Raw genomic sequence first — 17581 nt, 5'->3', positions numbered from 1 at the left:
AGGCATACTTTTTCTTAAGGAAAATCACCTTCAGGGAGAGGAGGCAAATTCTATATAAGCAAATAATTACTAATATAGTACTCACATTTTTCTAATAATATCACTGTCTTATATGCTAACAATTGTAAGGTTTCTTCCTTAGTGCTTAGAGTTTTCCATTCTGTCAGGAAATTCTTCTTCCTCATTTTTATAGTTAGTATAGGAACCTTATTTTAACAAATAAGTGTTCCTCAGTGATTGTTACATAGAACCCTAAAATTTGGTTTTTGGGAAGTAGCTACTTAAACTGTAACCTGTAGTCAGAGAAGAATAGTTATAAAAGTTGTCTATTTTTTAAAATCTTGCTTTTCTTATTCAGACTGTGTGCATAAAGAAGATTAATAAATGCCTTTTCATAATTACTGCTAAATTTTATTTTTATAAATCAAATTTTACTTATTACATATACTTCTGTTATATAAGCAATGTGATCATTTTTCAAAAGCAGTGCCAACCAGAGAGAAATTCATTTAGATTTCTGTTTACTATTGCTTTCATTAAGCCACTGACTTGGAGAACAGGGAATTCCTTAATCACTGTAACGCTGTATATTTATACACCTTGCAAATGATTATGTAGTTTCTGCTGCCTTTATATCTATAGAGAGAATCGAATGGAAAGTTAATTTTGTGGATTGTGGGAGATTTTTGTCTCTTCAAAATTATCTCCATAATGTAAAGAGTTTGGGTCAAAATACTGAGCTCAAAAATGTTCTTTACCTTCCTCTTCCTCCTCCTCCTTTTGGATTCTGTCAGAGTTCTATAATAGAGAATTGATTAAAAGCACTTACAGTTTTTGGGGCACCTGCGTGGTTCAGTCGTTAAGCATCTGCCTTCAGCTCAGATCGTGATCTCAGAGTCCTGGAATTGAGCCCCGCATTGGGCCCCCTGAAGTCTGCTTCTCCCTCTCCCACTCCCCCTGCTTGTGTTCCCTCTCTCTCTCTCTCTCTCTGTCAAATAAATAAATAAATAAATAAATAAATAAAATCTTAAAAAAAAAAGCACTTGCAGTTTTATTCTTAATATTACAGAGGAATACTGCAATTTGAAAATGTTTCTTATGGAATTGAGCCTCTGGAATCTGCAGTTGAATTTCAGCATCTTCTTTATAAATTAAGGAATGGAAATGGTGAATTTGAAGATCTTACTGAAAATAACCAAGGCATAGAGCAAAACCCAGTGGACTATAACATTTTTGTAAGTGAAAAGGTGAGTTTGTGTATGTTTTATTACTATTTTCAGGGCAATTATTGTCCTTACTTAATTTATGTAAAAGAAGATTATATTAATGTATTGTATAACTGTAGCAAATATTCTTTCCTTCAGAACATCCTCATCTTTTCTTAATGTTACAATTTCCTTTGAACCATAAATGGCCTTTTCCTTGCATCAACTGATCATCTACTTTTTTATGATACATTTTTATTCTAATCCTTATTTTGTTATATACTTACAACTTTCTAAAGACTAGTGTGTATTCAGTGTAAATTTAAGAAACTAAATTCCTACTTTTGTGTCTGTATTCCTGGAAGTTATTTAAAGGCCAGTATTTTTTTTCAGCTATAGTCAAATTTTATTCTTTCTGTATCTAAAGCTCAGCACATCTTTTGATTCAGGGGAATTTTTTTAAATTAGTTATTGGGGTAGAATTTAATGATTCATCAGTTGCATATAACACCCAGTGCTCATTACATCAAGTGCTTTCCTTAATGCCCATCACCCGATTACCCCTTCCCCCCCACACCTTCCCTCAGCAACCCTCAGTTTGTTTCCAGAGTTAAGAGACTCTTTCCCTATGTTCATCTTTTTTGTCTCTTAAATTCCACATATGAGTGAAATCATATGGTATTTGTCTTTCTCTTACTGACTTATTTCACTTAGCATAATACCCTCTAGTTCCATCCATGTCACTGCAAATGGCAAGATTTCATTTTTTTGATGGCTGAGTAGTATTCCATTGTATATATATACCACATCTTCTTTATCCATTCATCTGTTGATGGACCTCTGGGCTCTTGCCATAGTTTGGCTATTGTGGACACTGCTGCTATAAACATTGGGGTGTATGTGTCCCTTTGAATCAGTATGTTTGCATACTTTGGATGCAATTGCTAGGTCATACGGTAGCTCTATCTTTAACTTTTTGAGGAACCTCCATACCGTTTTCTGGAATGACTGCACTAGTTTGCATTCCCAAGAACAGTGTAAGAGGGTTCCCATTCTCTGGATCCTCGTCAACATCTGTTGTTTCCTGAGTTGTTCATTTTAGCCATTCTGACTGGTGTGAGGTGGTATCTCTGTGGTTTTGATTTGTATTTCCCTGATGCCAAGTGATGTGAGCATTGTTTCATGTGTTTGTTGTCCACTTGTATGTCTTCTTTGGAGAAATGTCTGTTCATGTCTTCTGCCCATTTCTTGACTGGATTATTTGTTTTTTTGGGTGTTGAGTTTGACAAGTTCTTTATCGATTTTGGATACTAGCCCCTTATCTGTTAAGACATTTGCAAATATCTTCTCCCATTCCATAGATTGCCTTTTAGTTTTGTTGATTGTTTCCTTTGCTGTGCAAAAGATTTTTATCTTGATGAAATCCCAGTAATTCATCTTTGCTTTTATTTCTCTTGCCTTTGGAGATGTGTCTAGTGAGAAGTTGCTGAGGCTGAGGTCTAAGAAGTTGCTGCCTGTGTTCTACTCTAGGATTTTGATGACTTCCTGTCTCACATTTAGCTGTTTCATCCATTTTGAGTCTGTTTTTGTGTATGGTGTAAGAAAATGATCCAGTTTCATTCTTCTGCATGGAATATCTTCTTCCATCCTTTCACTTTTAGTTTATATCTATCTTTAGGCCTCAAATGAATCTTTTATGGGCAGCATATATGGGTCTTGTTTTTTTAATCTAGTCCCTTATCCTGTGCCTTTTGATTGAAGCATTTAGCCCACTTACATTTAAGGTTATTATTGGTAGGTGTGTACTTACTGCCATTTTGTTAATTATTTTCTGGTTGATTTTTTAGTTCTTTTTGTCCCTTCTTCTATTGCTCTCCTACCTGTGTGATTCGATGACTTTTTTCTGTTATGCATGGATTCTTTTGTCCTTATTTTATTGTGTATCTATTATAGGTTTTTGGTTTGTCATTACCATGAGGTTCATAAAACAACCTATGTATATAGCCATCTTTTTATTTTTTATTTATTTTTTAAAAATTTTTCTTTATTTGACAGGGAGAGAGAGAGAGAGAGCACAAGAAGGTGGAGCAGCAGGCAGAGGGAGAGGGAGAAGTAGGCTCCCTGTTGAGCAGAGAGCCCAGTACAGGGTAAATTCCAAGACCCTGGGATCATGACCTGAGCCAAAGGCAGCCGCTTAACCAACTGAGCCACCCAGGGGCCCCTATAGCCGTCTTTTTAAAGTTGATGATCTCTTTATTTTGAATATATTCTAAAAGCACTACATTTTTATTCCCCCTCCATGTTCTAATTTGATTTCATATTTTCATCTTTTATTTTTCCTTAACCAATTATTGTAGATATAGTTGATTTTGCTGCTTTTGTCTTTTCACCTTCATACTAACTTATAAATGCTTAATCCACTACATTCACTTTACTTTGCCAATAAGATTTTACTTTCATAATTTTCTTTTTTTAATTTAATTTAATTTTATTTTATTTTTATCAATATTTTTTTAATGTTTTTTTATTATGTTAGTCACCATACAGTACATCCCCGGTTTCCGATATAAAGTTCGAAGATTCATTAGTTGCGTATAACACCCAGTGCACCATGCAATACGTGCCCTCCTTACTACCCATCACCGGTCTATCCCTTTCCCCCACCTCCCTCCCCTCTGAGGCCCTCAGTTTGTTTCTCACAGTCCATAGTGTCTCATGTTTCATTCCCCCTTCTGATTACTCCCCCTTTCTTTATCACTTTCATAATTTTCTTACTTGTAGATACGACTTTTTCTTATCTACTTAAATAAGTCCCTTTGACATTTCTTTTAAGTCTGGTTTAGTGTGATGAACTTCTTTAATATTTGGAAAACTTTATCTCTCCTTCAATGCTAATGAAAGCCCTGCTGGATAGAGTATTCTTGTTTGTAGGTTTTTTCCATTCAGAACTTTGAATATATCATGGCAATCCCTTCTGGCCTGAAAAGTTTATGCTGAAAAATCATCTGATGGGTTTATGGGTGTTCCTTTGTTTATAACTAGTTACTTTTCTTTTGCTGCTCTTAAGATTCTCTCTTTATCTTTATTTTTTGACATTTTAATTATTATCTTGCTGTAGATCTTTTTGCGTTCATCTTGTTTGGTCCTCTCTGTGCTCCCTGAACCTGGACGTCTGTTTCCTTTTCCTGATAAGGGACATTTTCAGCTATTATATCTTCAGATAAGTATTTGCCTGTTTCTTTTCTCTTCTACTTCTGTAACCCCTATAATAAGAATGTTAGTATGCCTGATGTTGTCCTAGAGGACCCTTAAACTATTCTCCTTCTTAAAACTCTTTTTTCTTTTTGCTGGTCAGCTTGAGTACTTTCCGTTACCCTGTCTTCTGGATCACTGATCCATTCTTCTGCCTCCTCTACTCTGCTGTTGATTCTCTCTAATGTATTTTTCATTCAGGTGTTGTATTCTTCAGCTCTGGTTGTTTTTTATTTAAGTATTTTATATCTCTTTGTTGAAGTTCTGTGTGTTCATCCTATCTTCTCCAAGTTTAGTTATCAGATTTATGACTATTACTTTGAACTGTGCCAGAGAGATTGCTTATCTCCATTTTGTTTAGTTCTTTCTCAAGGTTTGTCTTGTTCTTTCATTTAGAACATATTCCTCTGTCTCCTCATTTTGCCTGACTACTTCTTTCTGTCTGTGTATTAGGTAGATCAGCTATGGCTCCTTATTTTGAAGGTATGGTCTTATTTAGAAGGTATCCTGTGGGGCACAGAGCATAATTTTCCCTCATCACCAGAATGAGGCACTCTAGGTGTATCCCCTGTTTGAGATCTGTGTGCCCTTCTGTTGTGACTGTGCTGCAACTGCTTTGGATGGTTTCATGGGCAGGGCTAGCCCCTGTTGTGGTTGGGTGCAAGCCAAGTCACAGCTGTTGCTATTGCACTGGTGGGCAGGGCTTCCTCCCGCCCTTCCATCAGGCAAGAGCTCCTTTGGAAGGTCTTGTCCTGGCCAAGGCCGCCTGCTTGGTGTGTTAAGTCGGTAGCCACTTTGGGGGCTGTTGGTCCTGGCCAGGTATGCCTGCTGGGTGTGATAGAGGAGGACCACCTTGGAGGAGTACCTGCCAAAGTGGGTGGGTTAGACAGAACCAGTCCTCAAGGGAACCCTGGGATGGGGTGTACAGTGCTAACAACGTAGATGGAAAGTGTCAGAACTGGTACCAACCAATATTGGACCAGCTAGGCAGAAGGAGGGTGAGAAAAATAGCCCCTACCAGCTTTTCTGTTCTCAGAGCAAGTTTTTACAGATCTCTGTCCCTCTGACATATACCCTAAAATTAGTCATTAAATTTTCAAATAGCTGCCTCTGTGCTGGGCCTCAGAATGAGTGAATATGTGCACAGGCTCTTTAAAAGCACAGTCTCAGTTTCCTGTAGCCCTCTAACACTCCCGGAATTAAACCCTGCTGATTTTTAAAGCCATATATTATGAGGGCTAATCTTTCCACTACAGGCCCCCAGTGTAGGGAGTACCTAATGTGGATCTCAAACCCCTTGCTCTTCAGGGAGGCAAAAGTCAACAAAATGGAAGGAGCAAAAATTCTTGCAAACCATATACCTGATAAGAGGTTAATATCTAATATATGTAAGAAACTCATACAATTCATAGCAAAAATAATGAGATTTAAAAATGGCAAAGACTTAAATAGACATTTTTCTAAAGAAGGCATACAGATGGCCATCAGATATGTGAAAAGGTGTATGCCATCACTAATCATCAGGGAAATGCAAATCAAAACCACAATCAAATATCATCTCACACCTATTAGGATGGCTATTACCAAAAAGACAAAAGGTAACAATTGTTGGTGAGGCTGTGGAGAAGAGGGAACCTTTGTGCACTGTTGGTGGGAATGCAAATTGTTGCAGCCACTGTGGAAAGAATATGGAGATTCCTCAAAAAGTTAAAAATTAACTACCTATGATCCAGAAATTTTACTTCTGGGTATATATCCATAGGAAATGAAATTAGTATCTTGAAGAGATACTTCTACACGTCCATCTTGAGAATATATATTTATATTTATACAGTGGAATATTCAGCCTTGAAAAGGGATATCTTCCCATTTGTGACAACATGGATGAACCTAGAGGATGTTATGCTAAGTGAAATAAGCCACACACAGAAAGACAAATACTACCTGAATTCACTTATATAGTGCAATCTTAAAATAGTCAAACTCCTAGAAGCAAAGAGTAAAATGGTCATTGCTAGGAGCTGAGGACAAGAAGAAATGGGGAAATGTTGGTCAAATGGTACAAAGTTTCAGTTAGGCAAGATAAGTAACTTTTGGAGATTAAATATATAGTAATATGGCTATAGTTAACAATAGTGCATTGTAAACTTGAAATTTGCTGAGTATTGATCTTTTGCGTTTTTATTATGACACAAAAAAGAAAATGGTCACTATGTGAGGTGGATATGTTAATTAGCCTGATTATGACAATTATTTTAATATATATATCAAAATATCAAGTCTTATACTTTAAATATATATAATTTTTGTCAATTACAACTCAATAAAGTGAAAAAATGATTTTAAAAGTTCAGAAAAAACAATTTATGAAAGTTTTATAGGCTTTTAAGTGCTCTTTTTCTTTTTTCTAGTCAGAATCAGCTGTTCCAGATTTAATTCCTCTTTATCTAGAAATGCATATTGTGGTGGATAAAGCTTTGGTATGTATTTTTCTTTTTCCTTGCTTTTACATATTTGGTATGAATGTATAATTATCCCTAGCAGAAAGGAACTTAAAAATTCCAATCTTTTTACTACATGTTGTAGAGAGAACAGTGGAAAAATTTGCAAACTGAAAAACCAAATACTCAAAATTACATATTTCTATCAGAAATGTTTTATTTGAAATCTTTACATAAAAATGAATAACAAAATTATTTTTGGGCTGGTACTTCACATTTTTAGGAACTCTCTCCATCCACAATATTTTTAATGGTGATATTTGTTTCAAGTGAAAATCTTTAAGCTTTTAGTTTTTGTTTTTAGGGCACTTGAAGAGCCGTATGTAGCCTAGGGAATGTTTTGTCCTACAAAGTATTTATTGGCACAAAAGTGATGACAGTATAACTATGAGAACTGCTTACATTCCTGTATCGAGACTTTTTTTTTTGGACAGGTTTTTAAATGTTCACCTGTTCCAGTGTATTGTTTACCTGGTAAAACATACTTCTAAATCCCTGATTCCCAAAAACTATTTGAGGACCTCTAAACTTCAGAACCTTGGGATGAAAACTTAGTTGCACCCAATCAGGTGTGGCTTTATTTTCTCTATATTTCAGAGATTTCAGAAAACAGGGATAAAAATATACTTTCCAGGTTTTGTTCTGATGATAAACATTTGATTGTCACACCTCTGGAATACTACAGAGAATAGGAATCAAATACATTATTAATTCTAATTGTAGAATTGTACAGCTTGTCAGGAAGCCGGAGTTAAGATTCAGAGACATATAGGATTTAGAGAAGAATATGAAAATACTTGATTTATTAGAATATAGGGGAAAAGGACAAAGGGAACATTTAAGAGAAAATTAAGATATTTATAATAATGATGACTAAATTTCCAGGGAATATTCTGGATTATAAAAATCTTTTTTTTAAGTATTATGTTATAAACTTTGACAGTTGTTTTAAGAGCTTCTTGTCCAAATTGTCAGGTTTGCCAGCTATATGTTACTGATTAAACTTCCCTTTTCTGTTTTTATACATATTTACATATTCTTTAATAAAACAAACATTGAGCTTGCTGTAGCATCTGTGTTACTAGATGCTGGGTGTATAAAGAGGAACAATAGTGATATTGTCTTCAGTGACTTCCCAAATTTTAAATCCACAGTTGTAGTCTAGTGAATTCAGCGATATGCTTGAAGGAAGCATATGAGAGTATAAAAACATGGTCCAATGATGGAAAAAGACATGGAAACACATAGCTATAACCTGGGGTACTATAAAAACATGCAAGTAGGTATGTTAAAGTGTGTTTTTTTATTATTCATGTATGATGGGGCCAACAGATCAGGAGACGAAATTGCTATTAGGGAGATAGTTTGTTATTCACAGTTCCCAAAAGGAGAGAATATGCCACATCCTGCAGAAGCCACATGGGGAAATAACAAAATAGGTAAGGAGACAGAGGGAGCAAGGGGAGAACATGGACAGGAGACCTGATAATGGTTTCTGTGGGAAAGAACCCTCAAGGCAAAGTAGACAAGTTTAGGGTTGTCTAGCTTGAATAATTTCAGTGGGTTCTGGGATGTAGGGGTTGTCTCTAGTTGGCTCTTTGCATGATTAGGGCAGGGGAATAATGGCTTGGAGTGTGAGATCCTGATAAAGGAGGTGGTTGGGGGATGGTTTGTGGATAAGTTAGCTTGGATAATGAGGTGAGGGTGGGACCAGGGAAGACTTGATGCAAAACTTTTCCTTGCAAAGGCACATAAACATGAGAGAAGGTTCTTTTTATTTTTTAATTTTATTTATTTATTTATTTTTATTATAATAATATTTTTTTATTATATTATGTTGGTCACCATACAGTACATCCCTGGTTTTTGGTGTAAAGTTCCGTGATTCATTAGTTGCATATAACACCCAGTGTACCATGCAATATGTGCCCTCGTTACTGCCCATCACCAGCCTATCCCATTCCCCCACCCCCTTCCCTCTGAAGCCCTCAGTTTGTTTCTCAGAGTCCATAGTCTCTCATGCTTCATTCCCCCTTCTGATTACCCCCCTTTCTTTATCCCTTCCTTCTCCTACTGATCTTCCTAGTTCTTATGTTCCATAGATGAGAGAAACCATATAATAATTGTCTTTGTCTGCTTGACTTATTTCACTTAGCATTATCTCCTCCAGTGCCATCCATGTTGCAGCAAATGTTGAGAAATCATTCTTTTTGATAGCTGAGTAATATTCCATTGTATATATGGACCACATCTTCTTAATCCATTCATCTGTTGAAGGGCATCTCGGTTCCTTCCACGATTTAGCTATTGTGGACAATGCTGATATGAACATTGGGGTGCATATGGCCCTTCTCTTCACTACGTCTGTAACACTGGGGTAAATACCCAGTAGTGCAATTGCTGGATCATAGGGTAGCTCAATTTTTAACTTTTTAAGGAATCTCCACACTGTTTTCCAGAGTGACTGTACCAACTTGCATTCCCGTCAACAATGTAGGAGGGATCCCCTTTCTCCCCATCCTCTCCAACAATTGTTGTTTCTTGCCTTGTCAATTTTTGCCATTCTAACTGGTGTAAGGTGGTATCTCAGTATGTTTTTGATTTGAATTTCCCTGATGGCTAATGATTTTGAACATTTTTTCATGTGTCTGTTAGCCATTTGTATGTCTTCATTGGAAAAGTATCTGTTCATATCTTCTGCCCATTTTATGATTTGTTTATTTGTTTCTTGTGTATTGAGTTTGAGAAGCTCTTTGTAGATCTTGGATACCAGTCTTTTATCTGTACTGTCATTTGCAAATATCCTCTCCCATTCGGTGGGCTGCCTCTTAGTTTTTTTGACTGTTTCCTTGGCTGTGCAGAAGCTTTTGATCTTGATGAAGTCCCACAAGTTCATTTTTTCTTTTGTTTCTCTTGCCTTTGGAGATGTGTCATGAAAAAGGTTGCTGTGGCCGATGTCATAGAGGTTGCTGCCTGTGTTCTCCTCTAGGATTTTGATGGATTCCTGTCTCACATGGAGGTCTTTCATCCATTTGGAGTTTATCTTTGTATATGGTGTGAGAGAGTGGTCAAGTTTCATTCTTTTGTATGTAGCTGACCAATTTTCCCAGCACCATTTATGGAAGAGACTGTTTTTTTTCCACTGGATGCTTTTTCCTGCTTTGTCAAAGATTAGTTGCCCAAAGAGCCGAGGGTCCATTTCTGGGTTCTCTGTTCTGTTCCATTGGTCTCTGTGTCTGTTTTTGCGCCAGTACCATGCTGTCTTTGTGATCACGGCTTTGTAGTACAGCTTGAAATCCGGCATTGTGGTGCCCCCAGCTTTGTTTTTCCTTTTCAACAGTTCCTTGGCGATTTGGGGCCTTTTCTGGTTCCACACAAATTTAAGGGCTGTTTGTTCCAGTTCTTTGAAAAATATTCCATGCTTATGCATTGGAAGAATTAGCATAGTTAAAATGTCCATGCTACCCAGAGCAAGCTACACTTTCAATGCTATCCTGATCAAAATACCAATGACATTTTTCAGAGAAGGTTCTTTTTAAAAAAAACCTTCAAGTTTAGTATGATTAATACATAGGGTTGAAGAAGGAAAATGGAAAGAGATAAATTGAAGAACTGACACAATATTTGGATTTTATCCTAATGGTAATGCAGCATCATTAAAAAGATTTTAAAGAAGGGACTGACAGGTTCGTGTTTTCATTTTAGAATCATCATTTTTGTGATAGTGTAGGGACTGGATTGCTGATGGGATAGTTGGAGACATTTAAGAGACTATTCCAATAATCAAGTCGAACATTTACTAATTAGTAGTATTAGTAATAGAAAAAAAGCAATTTTAAAAGTTACTGCTGAGGTTGAATTAGAAGGACTTAAATTGATTTGATTTATCCATTCACTTAATAAATTTATTGAGCATCGTGTAGATGCCAGTTACTATTCTACTTATTGAGGATGCAGCTGTGAAAAAGTTCTGCTCTTATGGAACATGCAGTATCATAAATGTGGGAGGTCATAGATGATAATACCATTAATTAAAGTAGTGGAAAGGTAAGTAGGACCACATGTTTGAGGGAGAATCATGAGCTTCGTTTAAGATATGTTTAATTTGACGGTCCTGTGGAACCGTCTATACTTTAGACTTTTGCTATACTTTAGAGAGGTGATTTATAGATATTGAATTTGACACATTCCACAAAGCTTATTTAGATTTCAGCAGTTGTATATACACTAATTTGTGTGTGTGTGTGTGTATAGTTTTATGCACTAGGATCACATATGCAGCCTTGTATAATCATTGTCACAATCAAGACACTCGATAGAACCATCACTATAAGACTCTGTTACATTATTTCTTCATAGTCACATCCATTTCTCCCTATTTCCCTATACTTTGTAACCTCTGGCAGTTGCTAATCTGTTCTCCTTTCCTTGATTTCAGGAATATTGCAGAACTGTTATCTTGTAGTATATATCCTTTGGAGATTTTTTAAATACTCAGCATAATTGTCTTAAGGTTTATCCAAACTGTTTCATATATCAACAGTTTAGTCAGTTCCTTTTTATTAATGATCAGTATTCCATGGTATGAATGTGCCACAGTTCGTTTAACCAGTTAACTACTGAAGGACATATGAATTATTTCCAACTTTGGGCTAATAATAAAATTGTTACGAACATTTATGAATATGTTTTTTTGTGAGCATCAGTTTTTATTTCTTTAAGATAAGTGCCCAGGAGTGTGGGGCGCCTGGGTGGCTCAGTTGGTTAGGTATCTGACTTGTGATTTTGGCTCAGGTCAGGATCTCATGGGTTGTGGGATTGAGCCCTGTGTTGAAGATACTCTCCCTCTGCCCCTCCTCCCACTTGTGCTCACTCTTTCTCTCTTGAATAAATCTTAAAAAATACAAATAAATGCCCAGGAGTGCAATTTCTGGGTCATATGGTAAGTATTTTGTTTGTTTTGAAAGGAGCTGCTAAATTTTCCAGAGTGGCTGTACAATTTTACATTCCCACCAGCATATATGAGTGATCCTGTTTATATTTATTTTTTTTAATTTGTTACTGACTTATTTTGAACTGTTCTAACCCCAAAGCAGCCTCAAAGTTCTGAGAGTAGATGGAGAGTATATCTCAAAAATATTTTGCATAACAGATTGTATTTAATTTTAAAATTAATTTTGTTTTTCAGTATGATTACTTGGGCTCTGATAGCATGATAGTAACAAATAAAGTCATCGAAATTATTGGCCTTGTAAATTCAGTAAGTATTTTCCTTTTCATACTAGTTAGAAAAATTTATACTAGTTTTGAAATTATAATGTACATTAACTTCACTTGGCATTTCTGAATAATTAACCCATCTATACAAACTGAGTATGGATTTGTCAAAGCATTGAATTAATTTCTTAGTTATTGTAAAATAACATAAAGATTAATTTTTCATGTATTTCTCTCTTTTGTTTTTAGATGTTTGCCCAATTTAAAGTTACTGTTGTGCTGTCATCGTTGGAGTTGTGGTCAGATAAAAATAAGATTTCTACAGTTGGTGAGGCAGACGAAGTATTGCGCAGATTTTTAGAATGGAAAAAGTTCTATCTTACTCTAAGGCCTCATGATATTGCATATTTATTCATGTAAGAATAATGTTCCATTATTCTTAGAAAAAGATCTGTGATGATGATGTGGCTTTATTTAGGGAATTTTTATCCATCGGTGACTATTAATACATTATTATGTGCTTCACTCAGGCCTCATATCCTCTTTCTGTCAGTAAAAGAAGCTTGCTAAAATTTATTTCTGTGCTTATTAGCTTTTTACTAATGAGGAGATTGAGATTTCTAGGAGATTGAGAACATTTAGAGATTTCTAGAGGTTAAACAATTTCAGGATTCTTGGATCTAGTGGTGTCCTTCTGATTTGAACCCACAGGTTTTAACCCCAGAGCCCATAATCTTAACCACTAACTAAAAAAATGGGATTTATCTTACAAAGTTTGTATTTTTGTTATGAAGTTGGATCAGAGGTTCAGGAAAGTAGGTTAAAAATAGTTTACCCTAATGAATTTTCTGCATTATCTTAAAAAACTAGTTTTCTTTTTTGTTTTGTTCTAGTTTTTATTATGGGAAATTTCAAGCATAACGGCAGTTAAGAAAGTAAAATAATGAATCCTTATGTACCTTACATATCCATAAAACAATTATCAGTTTATGGCTAATTTTTTTCTTTTTCTCACCCCCTCAAACTCAGTTATTTTGAAGAAAGTCCTATGTGTCATTATTTACAGATCTCTGAAAGATAAGGATTGTAAGGATTCTTCAAAATGTATTTACAATACCATTATCACACCTAAAAAATGGCATTCCTTAAAGTCATCATTGTTTAGTCAGGGTTCAAATTTTGCATATTTTCTAAAATATTTTATATTTTACAGTTGGTTGGTTCAAATCTGTATCCATGCAAGGTCCACACATTCCATTCATTTGATATGTCTCTTAGTCTCTTTAAATCTGTGGGTTTCATTTCTGTTATATTTTCTTTCCAGTTTATTTGTTGAAGAAATCAATATAAGTTTTCTAATAATTAATTATAACCATATATTTTTAATTGAACTCATATAAAATTTAGTAACAATTATAATCAGCAATATCTTTCAACCAATCTGTATATACATATTTTTAAGTTGGCGTGTCAGTATTTCCTTTGCAAGTGTGAGATTAAAAATTTTCCCACATCTCTGCCAACAATAAGTGTTATTGATCTTTTCATTTTTTTCGTCAGTCTGATTAATTAATGTCAGTGCTATTTATTTACTCTTAGGTTTTAATTTTAATTTCCATTAGTTAACATACAATGTTATATTAATTTCAGTTGTACCATATAGTGATTCAACACTTCCATAAAACACCAGGTGCTCATCACAAGTGCACTCCTCAAACCTCATCACTTCTTTAACCCATCACCTTAACCACCTCCCCTCTGATAACCATCAGTTTGTTCTCTATAGTTGAGTCTGTTTCTTAGTTTCCCTCTCCCTCTCTTTTCTTCCCTATGCTCATTTGTTTTGTTTTCTAAATTCCACATATGAGTGAAAAATGTGGTATTTGTCTTTCTCAAACTGACTTATTTCCCTTAGCATAATATTCTCAAGCTCCATCCATGTCATTGCAAATGGTAAGATCTCATTCTTTTTTTATGGATGAGTAATATTCCATTGTATATATATACCACTTTCTCTTTATCTGTTCATCAGTTGAGGGACACTTGGGCATTTTCCATAACTTGGCAATTGTACATAATGCTGCTTTAATATTGGGGTGTATGTATCCCTTTGAATTAGTATTTTTGTATTCTTTGGGTAAATACCCAGTGCAATTGCTGGATCATAGGGTAGTCCTATTTTTACCTTTTTGAGGAAACTCCATACTGTTTTCCAGAGTGGCTGCACCACTTTGCATTCCCACCTACTGTGCAAGAGGGTTCCCCTTTCTCCACATCCTCTCCAACACCTGTTGTTTCTTGTGTTGTTGATGTTAGCCATTCTGACAGGTGTGAGGTAATATCTTATTGTAGTTTTGATTGTACTTCCCTGATGATGAGTGACATTGAGTAACTTTTCATGTGTCTGTTGGCCATCTGTATGTCTTGTTTGGAAAAATGTCTATTCATGTCTTCTGCCCATTTTTAATTGGATTCATTTTTTGAGTGTTGAGTTGTATAAGTTCTTTATATATTTTGAATACTTACCCTTTTTCAGATATGTCATTTGCAAATATCTCTACCCATTCCATAGATTTCCTTTTAGTTTTGTTGATTATTTCCTTTACTGTGCAGAAGCTTTTTATCTTGATGAAGTCCCTAGTTTATTTCTGCTTTTGTTTCCCTTGCCTCAGGAGACATATCTAGTAAGAAGTTGCTATGGGCCGATGTCAAAGAGGGTTACTGCTTTGTTCTTCTCTAGGATTTTCATGGTTCCATGTCTTACCTTTACATCTTTCATACATTTTGAATTTATTTTTGTGTATGGTGTAAGAAAGTGGTCCAATTTCATTCTTTTGCATGTTGATGTCCAGTTTTTCCAACACCATTTGTTGAAGAGACTATCTTTTCCCATTGGATATTTTTTCCTGCTTTTTGTAGATTAATTAGCCATATAGTTGTGTGTTCATTTCTGGGTTTTCTATTCTGTTCCATTGATCTATATGTCTGTTTTTGTTCCATTGCTATACTGTTTTGGTCACTATAGCTTTGTAGTATAACTTGAACTCTGGAATTGTGATGCTTCCAGCTTTGCTTTTCTTTTTCAAGGTTGCTTTGGCTATTTGGGGTCTTTTGTGCTTCCATACAAATTTTAGGATTATTTGTTTCAGCTCTGTGAAAAATGCTGTTGGTATTTTGATAGGAATTGCATTAAATGTGTAGATCGCTTTGGGTAATACAGCCATTTTAACAATATTTGTTCTTCCAATCCAAGAGCATGGAATGTCTTTCCACTTCTTTGTGTCCTCTTCAATTTCTTTCATCAGTGTTTTATAGTTTTCATAGTATAGGTTTTCACCTCTTTGATAATAATTCTTTTCATAATAATTTGTTAAAGCATTGCAATGAAGATTTTAAAATTGTACCGTCCCTTGTATATTTATTAACTGATCTTCTGTAAAGTGGAGCTTTCTCTCATTAATTGGGATTATGCATGTTTGTGATACAGTTTTTTTTTAAAGATTTTATTTATTTACTTGAGAGAGAAAGTATGTGTGAGAGAGAACACAAGAAGGGGGGAGGGGTAGAGGAAGGGGAGACTCTCAAGAGGGGTAGACTCTCTGCTGAGCAAGAAGACTGATGTGGGACTCGATCCCAGGACCCTGGGATCATGACCTGTGCCAAAGGCAGATGCTTAATCAACTGAGCCACCCAGGTGCCCTGTGAAATACAGTTTTTATGGAAAAGGCAATATGTGTGTTTTTCTCTTTAAGTATAAATTTTCAAGAAAGGAGATAGTAGATTTCTGTATAGTTGTAAGAAATGAGATAGATATTAAAACTTACTACAAAGCTACAGGAATCAAAACAGTATTACTAGCATAAAGATGGGCAAATAAGCCAATGAATAGAAAAGAGAGTCAAGAAATAAACCTTTGCATATATGATCAAAAGATTTTTGGCATGGATGCTAAGACCTTTCAATGGGGGAAAAGACAGTCCCTTCAACAAATCGTGTTGGGAAAACTGGAGATCCATGTGGAAAAGACTGAAGTTGGGCTTTATGCAGTATACAAAATTAACTTGAAATGGGTCAAAGATCTAAATTTAAGACCTAAAACTATTAGAAGAAGCAATAGGGGGAAAACTTTATGACATTGGATTCGGCAGTGGTTTCTTGAGTATGACATCAAAAGCATGAGCAACAAAAGTAAAAATAGATAAACTTGTATACATTAAAAAGGACAAAAAGAACAGAATGAAAAGGCAATCATGCTTATATGGTCAGTTAATCTATGAGTAAGGAGGCCAGAATATCCAATAGGGAAAAAGCAGTCCTTCAACAAATGGTGCTGAAAAAACCAGACAGCTCCATGTAAAAGAGTGAGGCTGGACCAATTTTTTTTTTAAACCATACACAAAAATAAACTAAAGATGGATCAAAGACCTAAATTTCAGACATGAAGCCATGAAACTCCTAGTAGAAAATATAGACAGCAATTTTTTTTGACATCAGCCATAGAAACATTTTTCTAGATATGCCCTCTGGCAAGGGAAACAAAAACACAATTAACTATTGGGACTACACCAAAATAAAAATCTTCTGCACCATGAAGGAAACCATCAGCAAAGCAAAAAGGTAACCTACTGAATGGGAGAAGGTATTTTCAAGTGATATATCTGATAAGTGGTTACTATCCAAAATATATAAAGAACTTATGTAACTCAACAGCAACAAAAAAATAATCTGATTAAAAACAGAAGGCCTGAATAAACATTTTTCTAAAGAAGACATACAGATGGCCGACTGACACATGAAGAGGTGCTCAACATTACTAATCATCAGGGGAATGCAAATCAAAAACCACATTAGATATATCACCTCACACCTATCAGAATGGCTAAAATAAAAAAGACAAGGGGTGTCTAGTGGTTTGGTCAGTTAAGCATCAGACTCTTGATTTGGGCTCAGGTCATGATCTCAGGGTTGTGAGATTGAGTCCTACATTGGGCTCTGCACTGGGCATGAAGCCTGCTTAAGATTCTGTCTCTCTGCTTCTCCACCCCATCACACACTGTCTCTCAACAAATGTTGGTAAAGATGTGGAGAAAAAGGAACCCTTATACACTGTTGGTGGGAATGCAAACTGTTGGATCTGCTGTGAAAAACAGTATGAAGTTTTCTCAAAAAATTAAAAAAAGAATGCCATATGATTCAGTAATTTCACTATTTGATATTTACTCAAAACAAAAACACTAATTCAAAAAGGTATATGTACCCCTATGTGTATTGTAGCATTACTTACAATAGCCAAGATAATGGAAGCAACCCAAGTGTCCATTGATAGATGAATGGGTAAAGAAGAAGTGGTATATATACACAATAGAATATTATTCAGCTATCAAAAAGAATGAAATCTTGCCATTT

At 35.3% G+C, this 17581-nt stretch overlaps 1 protein-coding gene across 1 annotated transcript in view; it reads left to right on the top strand.

Moving 5' to 3' along the window:
- The window catches only part of LOC103659147 (disintegrin and metalloproteinase domain-containing protein 32), a 169775-nt gene that overhangs the window by 33958 nt on the left and 118236 nt on the right, over positions 1–17581 (top strand). The window contains exons 6-9 of the mRNA XM_040643171.1: positions 1070–1247; positions 6869–6937; positions 12147–12218; positions 12425–12591. Of these exons, the coding sequence (XP_040499105.1) occupies positions 1070–1247; positions 6869–6937; positions 12147–12218; positions 12425–12591 (486 nt within the window). The remainder of the gene's footprint in view (positions 1–1069; positions 1248–6868; positions 6938–12146; positions 12219–12424; positions 12592–17581) is intronic.

This window comes from Ursus maritimus, unplaced genomic scaffold (genome assembly GCF_017311325.1).
Source record: "Ursus maritimus isolate PB19 unplaced genomic scaffold, ASM1731132v1 scaffold_28, whole genome shotgun sequence".
In the NCBI taxonomy this organism is placed as follows: domain Eukaryota; kingdom Metazoa; phylum Chordata; class Mammalia; order Carnivora; family Ursidae; genus Ursus; species Ursus maritimus.
Note: the sequence above shows the minus strand (reverse complement) of the source record. Positions and strands in the feature narration are given on the sequence as shown.